This window comes from Schistocerca americana, chromosome 2 (genome assembly GCF_021461395.2).
Source record: "Schistocerca americana isolate TAMUIC-IGC-003095 chromosome 2, iqSchAmer2.1, whole genome shotgun sequence".
NCBI classification, from domain to species: domain Eukaryota; kingdom Metazoa; phylum Arthropoda; class Insecta; order Orthoptera; family Acrididae; genus Schistocerca; species Schistocerca americana.
Window position 1 is genome coordinate 4,556,582 of NC_060120.1, and position 13,351 is coordinate 4,569,932.

Sequence of the window (13,351 nt, forward strand, 5' to 3'; positions counted from 1 at the left end):
CTTGAAAGCCGAGCTACGTGGTATGACGATGTCATAGAGAGATTCGCGAAGAAGGATCGTCGAGTTAACTTGTTGTACAAGTAACAACACTCAAACTCCCACTCTACCAGTTGGTTTGTAAATATAAGTGAGTATCATTATTATTTTACTATTGTTGTTGTTGTGGTCTTTAATTTGAAGACTGGTTTGAAGCAGCACTTGACGCTACTCTATGCTGTGCAAACCTCGGGTCGACGGAAGCGTCCGATCCCACGCGTCGGCTTTGACCCGTGACGTAAGGGTGTTGTCGTGTGTGACGTCATGACGGTGCGGAGTTTGGTTTGTGATCCCTTGGTGTCACACAATGTGACCTACCAACCAATCCCTTCTTCTAGTCAGGTTATGCCACAAATTTCTTTGCTCCCCAGTTCTACAGTTCTATTTATTACGGTATCTCCTCATTAGTTACATGCTCTCCCCATCTAATCTTCAGCATTCTTCCGTACTACCAAACTTCAAAAAGTGTCTATTCTCTTTTTGCCCAAACAGTTTATCATCCCATGTTTCACTTCCATACATGGCTACAATGCATACAAATACTTTCAGAATAACTTCCAGACATTTAAATTTATACTCAATGTTAAGAAATATATCTTCTTTAGAAACTCTTTTCTTCTCATAGCCAGTCTACATTTTATATCCTCTCTCCTTTGGCCATCCTCAGTTATTCTTCTGCCCAAATGGTAAAACTCATCTACTACTTTAAGTGTGTCATGTCCTAATCTAATTCCCTCAGCATCACCTGATTTAATTCAACTACATTCCATTATCCTCATTTGATTTTGTATTCTCATTTCAAGACACTGCCCATTCTGTTCAGTTGCTCTTCCAAGTTCTTTTGCTGTGTCTGATAGAATTACAATGTCATCGGCAAACCTCAAAGTTTTTATTTCTTCTACCAGACTGTAATTTGTACTCCAAATTTTTCTTTTGTTTCCTTTACTTCTTGCTTAATGTACAGATTGAATAACATAGGAGATGGCTTCAAACCTGTCTCATGTCATCTCGTCTCCGCACAAGTTGTATATAGCCTTTTGCTCCCTGTATTTTGCCCCTGTTACACTCAGAATTGCAAAGAGAATATTCCAGTCAACATTTTCAATAGCTTTCTCTAGGCTAAGTCTACAAATGCTATAAATGTAGGTTTCCTCTTCCTTGACGTAACTTGTAAGAGAGGCAGAAGAGTCAGTATTGCCTTGTGTGTTCCTACATTTCTCCAGAATCCAAACTGGTCTTCCCCGAGGTTGGTTTCTACCAGTTTTTCCATTCTTCTATAAAGAATTTGTGTTAGTGTTTTGCAGCTAGGACTTATTAATCTGGTAATTTGATAGTATTCACATCTTTGAGCATCCCATGTCTTTGGAATTGGAATTATTATATTCTTCGTGAAGTCTGAGGGTATTTCGCCTGTCTCATACATCTTGCTCATCAGATGGAAGAGTTTTATGATGGATGGCTTTTCCAAGTCTGTTAGTAGTTCTAACGGAATGTTGTCTACTCCAGGCCCTTGTTTTGACTTAGGCTAGGTCTTTCAGTGCTCTGTCAGATTCTTCATGCAGTATCATATCTCCCCTCTCATCTTCTTTAAGTTTACCCTCAAGTACATCTCCCTTGTAGAGACACTGTATATGCTTCTTTCAGATTTCCCGTCTTTGCTTAAGACTGATTTTCCATCTGAGCTCTTGTATTCAAACATTCCAAGCTCTTATCTGTAGAATGCTAGATTTGTGACCACTGGTATAGGAACTAGGCCTAAGCACAATGAGAAACTCAGACAGGAGAGTACTGCAAATGTTAGAATAAGGAAAGGTTCTCATAAAAGTATAATTAAAAATAATGTAAGTATATTTCATCAAAATATTGGGAGTTTAAAGAATAAAGTAGATGAGCTTCTGGTTTGTTTGGAAGATTTAGAAGCTGAGAATGAAATAGATATACTATGCCTGTCTGAGCATCACATTGTTACTGATATGGATAAGGTAAATGTAAGTGGTTATAAGCTCTCTGCACATGTAATGAGAGAAAATATGGAGAAAGGAGGAGTTGCCATATATGTCAAAAGTTATCATTGTGCAAAAAGTATAGAAACAAAAAAGTTTTGTGTAGAGAAACATATAGAAGCATGTGCCTGTGAGCTTAAATTAAATAAAGGCACATTTATAATTGTAACTGTATATAGGTCCCCATCAGGAAATTTTCATCTATTTCTGAAAAATTTGGACTCCTTGTTGTGCTATCTGTCAGACAGGGGGAAGCAAATTATTATTTGTGGGGACTTCAATGTAGATTCTCTGAAAGAGGGTAATAGGAAAAATGACCTTGAAGTATTACTCGGTTCTTTCAATTTGACACCCGTTATTGATTTTCCTACTCGGGTCGTAAAGGATAGCAGCTCACTGATAGATAACTTCTTTATAGACCAAGATAAGTTTAACCAGATAAATGCTCAGCCTGTTGAGAATGGTCTTTCTGATCATGGTGCACAGCTAGTTACAATATATGACATAGCTCCATTCAGAAATACTAAACAGTCCTCCAAAGTAGTACGTTCAGTCAACAATTTAACAATTGCAAATTTCAGGGAAAGCCTACAGCAGTTAGACTGGGATGAGGTGTACTGTGAACCTGATGCCAATTTAAAATATAATTTATTTCATGACATTTTTGTAAATGCATTTGAAAACTGCTTCCCCAAGAAAATAGTTAAATATACTCGTAAGAAACCTTGTAACAAACCATGGCTTACTAAGGGTATAAAAATATCTTGTAACCGGAAAAGGGAAATGTATCTGACAGCAAGAAAGAGTAGTGACCCAGAAACTATCAAAAATTATAAAAACTACTGTGTTATATTAAGAAAAGTTATTAAGAAATCCAGGAGTATGTGTATCATGTCTGAAATCAGCAACTCTGATAATAAAATTAAAACAATTTGGAATATTATTAAAAGAGAAACAGGTCAACCAAGAGCAGAGGAAGACAGTATTACCATCAAATTGAATGAAAACTTTACGAACAAAAAGTCAGAAGTTGAAAATATTTTTAATAATCATTTTCTAAATGTTGTGGATATAGTAGGATCCAGGTGTTCATTAGAAGATGCTATGCTGTTAATGGAAGAGGCCATACCTATGCAATTTGATACAATTGAAATCTCACCCACTTCTCCCTCTGAAATTAGGAAAATAATTAACTTGCTTAAAAGCAAAAACTCACATGGAATTGATGGCATTTCCAGCAAAATACTAAAAGCTTGTTCTCAACAGATAAGTAAGATTCTCAGCCACCTGTGTAATAGCTCTCTGGAACAGGGCATTTTCCCTGATAGACTGAAATATGCTATTGTTACACCTTTGCATAAAAAGGGGGATAGATCTGATGTCAACAATTACCGTCCAATCTCCCTTCTAACAGCTTTATCCAAAATTTTTGAGAAAGTAATGTATTCAAGAGTAGCTTCACATATCTGTAAAAATGAAGTACTAACAAAATGTCAGTTTGGTTTCCAGAAAGGTTTTTCAACAGAAAATGCCATATATGCTTTCACCAGTCAAATTTTGAATGATCTGAATGACCGAACACCACCCATTGGGATTTTTTGTGATCTCTCAAAGGCTTTTGATTGTGTAAATCAAGAAATTCTGCTAGACAAGCTCAAGTATTGTGGCATGAGTGGGACAGTGCACAAATGGTTTAATTCGTACCTAACTGGAAGAGTGCAGAAAGTTGAAATAAGTAGTTCTCGTAACATGCAAAGATCAGCACATTCCTCAAACTGGGGAACTATCAAGAATGGGGTTCCACAAGGGTCAGTCTTGGGTCCTTTGTTGTTCTTATTATATATTAATGACTTGCCATTCTATATTCATGAAGAGGCAAAGTTAGTTCTCTTCGCTGATGATACAAGTATAGTAATCACACCTGAGAAACAAGAATTAACTGATGAAATTGTCAATACTGTCTTTCTGAAAATTACTAAGTGGTTCCTTGTAAACGGACTCTCACTGAATTTTGATAAGACACAGTACATACAGTTCCGTACAGTGAATGGTATGACGCCATTAATAAATATAGACCTTAATCAGAAGCATATAGCTAAGGTAGAATATTCAAAATTTTTAGGTATGTCCATTGATGAGAGATTAAATTGGAAGAAACACATTGATGATCTGCTGAAACGTTTGAGTTCAGCTACTTATGCAATAAGGGTCATTGCAAATTTTGGTGATAAACATCTTAGTAAATTAGCTTACTACGCCTATTTTCACTCATTGCTTTCATATGGCATCATATTTTGGGGTAATTCGTCACTGAGGAATAAAGTATTTATTGCACAAAAGCGTGTAATCAGAATAATAGCTGGAGTCCACCCAAGATCATCCTGCAGACATTTATTTAAGGATCTAGGGATATTCACAGTAGCTTCTCAGTATATATACTCTCTTATGAAATTTGTTATTAAGAACCAAACCCAATTCAAAAGTAATAGCAGTGTGCATAACTACAATACTAGGAGAAAGGACGATCTTCACTATTCAAGATTAAATCTAACTTTGGCACAGAAAGGGGTGAATTATACTGGCACTAAAGTCTTTGGTCACTTACCAAATAGTATCAAAAGTCTGACAGATAACCAACAAGTATTTAAGAAGAAATTAAAAGAATTTCTGAATGACGGCTCCTTCTACTCCATAGAGGAATTTTTAGATATAAATTAAGAAAAAAAAGAAAAAAAAACAAAAATAAAAAAAAATAAAAAAATAAAAATAAAAAATAAAGAAAAACAAAAAAACACAAAAAATAAAGTTGTTATATTAACTTAAGTATTAACCTAATTATGTCATGTATTGGAAAATTCGACTCGTTCCACATCATTACGAAATATCGTATTCATGATCCATGGAACTAGTATTAATCTAATCTAATCTAATCTAATCTAATCTGTTTCTGCTGATGATGACATCCTCCTGAAAAGTCCCCACCCGGAGATGTAAATGGAGGACTATTTTACCTCCCAAATATTTTACTGAAGAGGATGCCATCATCATTTAACCATACAGCAGAGCTGCATGCATTATTATGATTATTATTAACAGTAGTAGTAATATTAGTAGTTTTCATCATTGTAGTAGCAGCAGTAGTAGTAGTAGTAAAAAGTGAGATACAACTAGGCAAGCTATGAGTGAATAGGCTTACCCACTGGTTTGTTACTGCTGGGTTGCGTAAACTGTTGGAACAATCCCACTGAGTGAAACCGTGACCCTTGAATATTTTTGAAGTTGAAAAGATGTAAGAGACAGAAGTGATAAAAGAAATTCCTTTATCTGATGGACAGAAAGCACATTAAAGCCTTACTGCTATTTGCCTGACAGCTTCCTTCCCTTCTATTGCAAAAAAATTCAGTATTGCTAAAAGTACGACTATATGGGGTATCAAATGAAATTTGTGACTGTATTGAGGACTTTTTGGTGGAGAGGATGCAGCATGTTGTGTTGGATCGAGACCTGTCATCAGGTGCAGAAGTAACTTTAGGTGTGCCCCAGGGAAGTGTGATGGGACAGTTCTCATTTGTGTTATTCATTAATGACCTTGCAACTAATATTAATAGTAACCTCAGATTCTTTGCAGATGTTCCAGTTATCTGTAATGAAGTACTGCCCGAAAAAAGCTGCATAAATATTCAGTCAGATCTTGATAAGATTTCAAAGTGGTGCAAAGACTGGCAACTTGCTTTAAATGTTCGAAAATGTAAAATTGTGCATTTTGCAAAACAAAAAAAAATTTACTGTCTTATGACTATAATATCAGTGAGTCACTATTGGAATCAGCCAGCTTATACAGCTACCTGGGCATAACACTTTGTAGGGATATGGAATGGTATGATCACATTAAGCAGGCAGTAGACTTTGGTTTGTTGGTAGAATACTGGGGAAGTGCAATCAGTCTACAAAGTATATTGCTTACAAATCATTTGTGCGACCATTTCTAGAATATTACTCAAGTGTGTAGGACCCATACCAGATAGAACTAGCAGGAGATATTGAACATATAGTGAGAAGAACAACATGAATGGTCATAGGTTTGTCTGATCCATGGAGAAGTGTCACAGAGATATTGAAGAAACTGAACTGGTAGGCACTTTAAGACAGATGTAAACTTTCCTGAGAAAGTCTACTAACAATGTTTCAAGAACTGGCTTTAAGTGATGACTCTAGCAATATACTACAGCTCCCTATGTATCACTCACATACGGATCATGAGGACAAAATTACAATAATTACAGCACGTACAGAGGTGTTTAAGTCACTCATTCTTCTCATGCTCCATAGGTGAATGAAACAAGAAGAAACCCTAATAACTGGTACAATAGGGCGTATACTCTCCTGTGATGGGGGTTTGAGAAGTATAGATGCAGATGGAGATACTGAAAGTTATCATCTCTTTTTGGATTCAGGCAATTAGTGCAAACACAAAAAGAATATGTAGAAGCATAATACCCCACCAACCAAGAAGAAATTGTAGGCAGTCGATGAAAAAATGTATACCGTATCATGAAATACACCAACTTTGCCATCAAAAGATAAATCAGTAGTAGAGAAAGAAGGGTTCAAAGCCTTCAGACCACCCAGGGCTTGTTTTGCCTGGTTAATCTGATGATAATCTTTCTGTTGAAGCTATGGGAATAAAATGATTCATGAGAGAATAAGAATGTACTCTGCCACCCAACCCTTAATTAACACACATTCTTGAAATAATTAGTAAGAAAAGCGGATTGACCATTCCCATTGATAAAACAGTTCTCATAAGTCAGTGGGTTCGAGATTCGCACGGATGAACTGGCACTCTTAGTGCAGGCAAGGTCCGAGTATAAGAGCACACACAGGATCTGCAGTGGGGAGGGCAGCCCATATTAATTTCACACTGAAAGGCAAAGTAGTCTTGAAATTTCATAACAAATGGCTCTGGGTAGACTTGCTACTGTCAGTTTCCATCACATGTTCTGGCTTTCTTCCAACTGTTACTGATTTGTACTTTTGTCTCTCTCTCTCTCTCTCTCTCTCTCCGTGTGTGTGTGTGTGTGTGTGTGTGTGTGTGTGTGTGTGTGTGTGTGTGTGTGTGGAGGGAGGGAGGGAGGGGGGCAGGGGCAGGATGAGAGTTTGGTTCACGGGCATATTTTTTCCAGTGGATGGGGAAGGTGGAGGTTGGGGGAGGTGCATCTGCTGCTTGTGCAGGGTACACCTTCACCCTTCTGTCTTTGAGTCCGTAAGAATTATTTAAAACAATGTGGGTGACAGTCTCCACAGAAATGTATATCTCCTTTACTTGCCATCACATGAGGCTTTACACAATGAGGCTTTCTGTGATCCCATCACACATCTTTCCCAGCCTGTTCTGTATTGAGATTTTAATGTGCACTACATGCTAGGAGGTGCGGTTGCCTCTGGCATTGAGCAGGACGGAGCACACGCTTTAGCAATAGTGTGGGGTCTCTTCCACCCTCACAGATGCAGCTTAGTGTGGAGTGGTCAACAGATTACTCAGCACGACCACTTCCTGATGTGGATGTAGGTAGAAGATTTGGTAGTGGCTGAGAGAAAACTACTGGAAAGAACGATGAGCAAGACAAACAGGTTGCTGTACAGTCAGCAGGCTGTGTTTCAGTATAGTGACGGGAAAACATATATCACACTACAAGTGTAGTCCACCACATCAATGATGTTTCTGTACAACAGCCTTCAGGCCATCTACACAGACTGCTCGCCCCCTCATGTAATGAGTGTAATTCTGCAATCAGTTGCAGGCATTCACCCCTGTGCAGGTTGAAGTGCTACCCAAATGCCGAAAACCTCAAAGTCATTTGGGTTGCAAGGGTCTATTACTGCTGAATTATTGACAAGAGCAAAAGAGATAATTCTTGTCGGGTTTGAGAGCTGGGTGGGCTGTTTGTTCTTTTTTGAGCATTTTGTTTTCAGCCAAATATCCCAGCAGGCCAGGAATGGGGCCAGAACTGATTCCTACCATAAGTGGAGTCCTTTTATACACCAGGAAACCAAAAGTACCTTAGCAAGAAGTCGTTGCTGTTGCTCCTTAATGTTAAGTGAAATTACAGTGCCCCAGTAGTGAAAGCTGGTAGAAACAATCAATCATCACAGAGTGTGTGTCTCTTGACTTTTTTTCAAGTGTCAGATAAAACAGGATTCCACATTTCACTTAAAGAATAGGCTTTGTCTCTCTTTATAGTATTATCTGCCAGTCTAATTTAAACTGATTCTTTTAAAATATAGCCCTAATACTGAGACACGGGAAACACTATCTGTGCCTCAACATACATCATTCTATGTTCCACAGCTAGATTGTGCCCCTCCACTGCAGATTTGTCAGGTTGCGGTAACAGCATGTGGCAATGCTGCTCAACACATCTCTCATGATTGGTTGGTGCTAATTTTCTGGCCAGTATATGTTTTCCCACAATGGAAAGGGATTCTGTAAACACCAGGCTTGCTTTGCCCCAGATCATCTTTCACAGTGCCAAGGAGAGCTCTAATCATGGCTGGTGGGCACAACACACTCCTAATATTAGGTATATCATTTTGAAATTCTTCCTTATCTTTGAAGATACATTACCAGCATGTAGTAGAAAACAACTGATCTACAATCATCGTCTACTGGTTCTGAGGAAGGTTAAAACTCCAAAGCATAATGGATCTGTGCGTCAGTGTAGCTTTTCTGCTTAAAAAACGAGCTTGAAAGGTGCTCTGGTTCTCGTATCAATGTTTTTGCATCAGAGATGGTGTGAGCCCACCTTGCCAACATCCTCAGGACCCCTGTGCATTGGTATGGTGGATGACAACGTATCACATATAGATACAGGTCTGTATGTGCTGGTTTTTTATAAACACCTTGTCCCAGAGTCCCATCATCCTTCCTGTAGATCATTCCGTTCACAGAAGGAAGCTTTCATTCACTATTGTGAAGTTGATGCTGGGCTGAAGGCATTTATGGTACATATTAAGAAAGTGAAGCAACTATTAAAAACTGCATAAATAATTAATATTTGATAAACTACTATAAACTGCTTGTGCTTGCATAAACTAAATTTAACACAGTAACACTGAAAGCTGCAGACTACATTGGTATTCACAATAAAATAGCTATCACTGAAGTGTAACAAACATTGCCACACAGCTAACAGCAGCTTTCATTTTTAATTCTAGATAGTTGTATGATTTGGGGAAAATGTCACTCAAGGGTAAGCTTGCAATTATTTTTGAATTTGTAGGAATTCTCAGTTTTATTTATTTTTTATGCTTTAAATTCATACGGAGCATGCTGATGGAATTTGTACCAGAATGTGGAACCCTAATTTGAACCGTAGACCCAAGGCATAGTTTATGTGAACTTTATTACAACAAACATTTTATATCTTTGCAAATGAGACTTTCAGCTTCTGTAAGCAACTAGCTTGCAAACTGGTCACCTTATGGCAATAATTCTGTTATATAGGCATAGTGGTATATTTCTGGTGCTGACATACACATACACAAATGTACAAACCAGTGAACATAAAATATTTTCTTAAATTATGTTTTATTTATTGCAGGATTTTAGTTCCAGTATTTATGGCATTGCTACTAACGTATTTCAATCCCGAGACAGAAGTGTCAAAGGACCAAGCATTTTTGTATGCTGCTATTCTACTACTGAGCAGCTTACTGAATATTTTCATAATGCATCATACCTCTCTTATATCACAACGAATTGGCATGAGAATCCGAGTAGCATGTTGTTCGCTCCTTTACAGGAAGGTAAGCACCTTAGTTATGTATTTTAGGATGTGAGATTTGTGATGGAATGTAATTAACAATAACAAGGAAAATTATTTACTGAGAGATATAAACCTACACATGTGATGGGCTAAAAGTTTCTTGGCGGGTGAAAAACAACATTACTATGGCTAGTGTAATTAAGATACACACTCCAAACTACATCTGAACTTAAAATTGCGATCTGTGTTACTGAAAAATAAATAAATGCTAATAATAGTAGATACCATCATAAAAGAGCTAAGCAGATTCAGAAGGAGGTAGGTTGCAGTAAGTACTGGGAGATGAAGAAGCTTGCACAGGATAGAGTAGCATGGAGAGCTGCATCAAACCAGTCTCAGGACTGAAGACCACCACAACAACAACTAACATATATAACAGTGCATTAAGACTCAAGAAAATATGTGTGGAGGTCATAGTCACACATCTTGTAGACATCTGTTTGAAAGGTTAGGAATTCTTACAACAGCATCACAGTACATTTACTCAGTAATGAAATTTGTACTCAGCAACATGGACCATTTTAAAAACAACAGTGACATTTATAATTATAATACCAGAAGAAAGAGAGACTTATACTATCCTCTACTTAACCTATATTCAGCATAGAAAGTGGTAAAATATGCTGCTGTAAAACTTTTTTTTTATGAATTACCAGATGAAATAAAATGTCTGACACAAAGAAGTAATAGTTTCAAAAATAAATTGAAATCATATCTCCTTGACAACCCCTTCTATACCATAGACGAATTCTTGAATAGGAATAAATAAATCTATAGGTATAATATATGCATTTTGTGTCATTTAGGAAATGGGGTAGGCAATAAAAATTTTAAGCTTAAAAATGGAACGCTAACTAACTAACTAACTATATGAATATAATAGAGGGAAACATTCCACATGGGAAAAATATATCTAAAAACAAAGATGATGTGACTTACCGAACGAAAGCGCTGGCAGGTTGATAAGACACACAAACAAACACAAACATACACACAAAATTCAAGCTTTCACAACCAACGGTTGCTTCATCAGGAAAGAGGGAAGGAGAGGGAAAGACAAAAGGATGTGGGTTTTAAGGGAGAGGTAAGGAGTCATTCCAATCCCGGGAGCGGAAAGACTTACCTTAGGGGGAAAAAAGCACAGGTATACACTCGCACACACACACATATCCATCCGCACATACACAGACACAAGCAGACATTTGTAAAGGCAAAGAGTTTGGGCAGAGATGTCAGTCGAGGCAGAAGTACAGAGGCAAAGATGTTGTTGAATGACAGGTGAGGTATGAGCGGCGGCAACTTGAAATTAGCGGAGGTTGAGGCCTGGCGGCTAACGAGAAGAGACGATATACTGAAGGGCAAGTTCTCATCTCCGGAGTTCTGACAGGTTGGTGTTAGTGGGAAGTATCCAGATAACCCGGACGGTGTAACACTGTGGCAAGATGTGCTGGCCGTGCACCAAGGCATGTTTAGACACAGGGTGATCCTCATTACCAGCAAACACTGTCTGCCTGTGTCCATTCATGCGAATGGACAGTTTGTTGCTGGTCATTCCCACATAGAAAGCTTCACAGTGTAGGCAGGTCAGTTGGTAAATCACGTGGGTGCTTTCACACGTGGCTCTGCCTTTGATCGTGTACACCTTCTGGGTTACAGGACTGGATTAGGTGGTGGTGGGAGGGTGCATGGGACAGGTTTTACACCGGGGGGCGGTTACAAGGGCAGGAGCCAGAGGGTAGGGAAGGTGGTTTGGGGATTTCATAGGGATGAACTAAGAGGTTACGAAGGTTAGGTGGACTGCAGAAAGACACTCTTGGTGGAGTGGGGAGGATTTCATGAAGGATGGATCTCATTTCAGGGCATGATTTGAGGAAGTCGTATCCCTGCTGGAGAGCCACATTCAGAGTCTGCTCCAGTCCCGGAAAGTATCCTGTCACAAGTGGGGCACTTTTGGGGTTCTTCTGTGGGAGGTTTTGGGTTTGAGGGGATGAGGAAGTGGCTCTGGTTATCTGGATACTTCCCACTAACACCAACCTGTCAGAACTCTGGAGATGGGAACTTGCCCTTCAGTATATCCTCTCTTCTCGTTAGCCGCCAGGCCTCAACCTCCGCTAATTTCAAGTTCATACCTCTTGGGTAAAATATTCCGGAGGTAAAATAGTCCCCCATTCGGATCTCCGGGCGGGGACTACTCAAGAGGACGTCGTTATCAGGAGAAAGAAAACTGGCGTTCTACGGATCGGAGCGTGGAATGTCAGATCCCTTAATCGGGCAGGTAGGTTAGAAAATTTAAAAAGGGAAATGGATAGGTTAAAGTTAGATATAGTGGGAATTAGTGAAGTTCGGTGGCAGGAGGAACAAGACTTTTGGTCAGGTGATTACAGGGTTATAAATACAAAATCAAATAGGGGTAATGCAGGAGTAGGTTTAATAATGAATAAAAAAATAGGAGTGCGGGTTAGCTACTACAAACAGCATAGTGAACGCATTATTGTGGCCAAGATAGACACAAAGCCCATGCCTACTACAGTAGTACAAGTTTATATGCCAACTAGCTCTGCAGATGATGAAGAAATAGATGAAATGTATGACGAGATAAAAGAAATTATTCAGGTAGTGAAGGGAGACGAAAATTTAATAGTCATGGGTGACTGGAATTCGTCAGTAGGAAAAGGGAGAGAAGGAAACATAGTAGGTGAATACGGATTGGGGGGAAGAAATGAAAGAGGAAGCCGCCTTGTAGAATTTTGCACAGAGCATAACTTAATCATAGCTAACACTTGGTTCAAGAATAATAAAAGAAGGTTGTATACCTGGAAGAATCCTGGAGATACTAGTAGGTATCAGATAGATTATATAATGGTAAGACAGAGATTTAGGAACCAGGTTTTAAATTGTAAGACATTTCCAGGGGCAGATGTGGACTCTGACCACAATCTATTGGTTATGACCTGTAGATTAAAACTGAAGAAACTGCAAAAAGGTGGGAATTTAAGGAGATGGGACCTGGATAAACTGAAAGAACCAGAGATTGTACAGAGTTTCAGGGAGAGCATAAGGGAACAATTGACAGGAATGGGGGAAAGAAATACAGTAGAAGAAGAATGGGTAGCTTTGAGGGATGAAGTAGTGAAGGCAGCAGAGGATCAAGTAGGTAAAAAGGCGAGGGCTAATAGAAATCCTTGGGTAACAGAAGAAATATTGAATTTAATTGATGAAAGGAGGAAATATAAAAATGCAGTAAATGAAGCAGGCAAAAAGGAGTACAAACGTCTCAAAAATGAGATCGACAGGAAGTGCAAAATGGCTAAGCAGGGATGGCTAGAGGACAAATGTAAGGATGTAGAGGCTTGTCTCACTAGGGGTAAGATAGATACTGCCTACAGGAAAATTAAAGAGACCTTTGGAGAGAAGAGAACCACTTGTATGAATATCAAGAGCTCAGATGGAAACCCAGTTCTAAGCAAAGAAGGGGAGGCAGAAAGG

The 13,351-nt window shown here is 38.6% G+C and overlaps 1 protein-coding gene across 1 annotated transcript in view; it reads left to right on the plus strand.

The window, feature by feature from the left end:
* LOC124595545 (ATP-binding cassette sub-family C member 4-like) overlaps window positions 1-13,351 on the plus strand; it is a 291,780-nt gene that overhangs the window by 106,182 nt on the left and 172,247 nt on the right. The window contains exon 4 of the mRNA XM_047134323.1: window positions 9,641-9,845. Within this exon, the coding sequence (XP_046990279.1) occupies window positions 9,641-9,845 (205 nt within the window). The remainder of the gene's footprint in view (window positions 1-9,640; window positions 9,846-13,351) is intronic.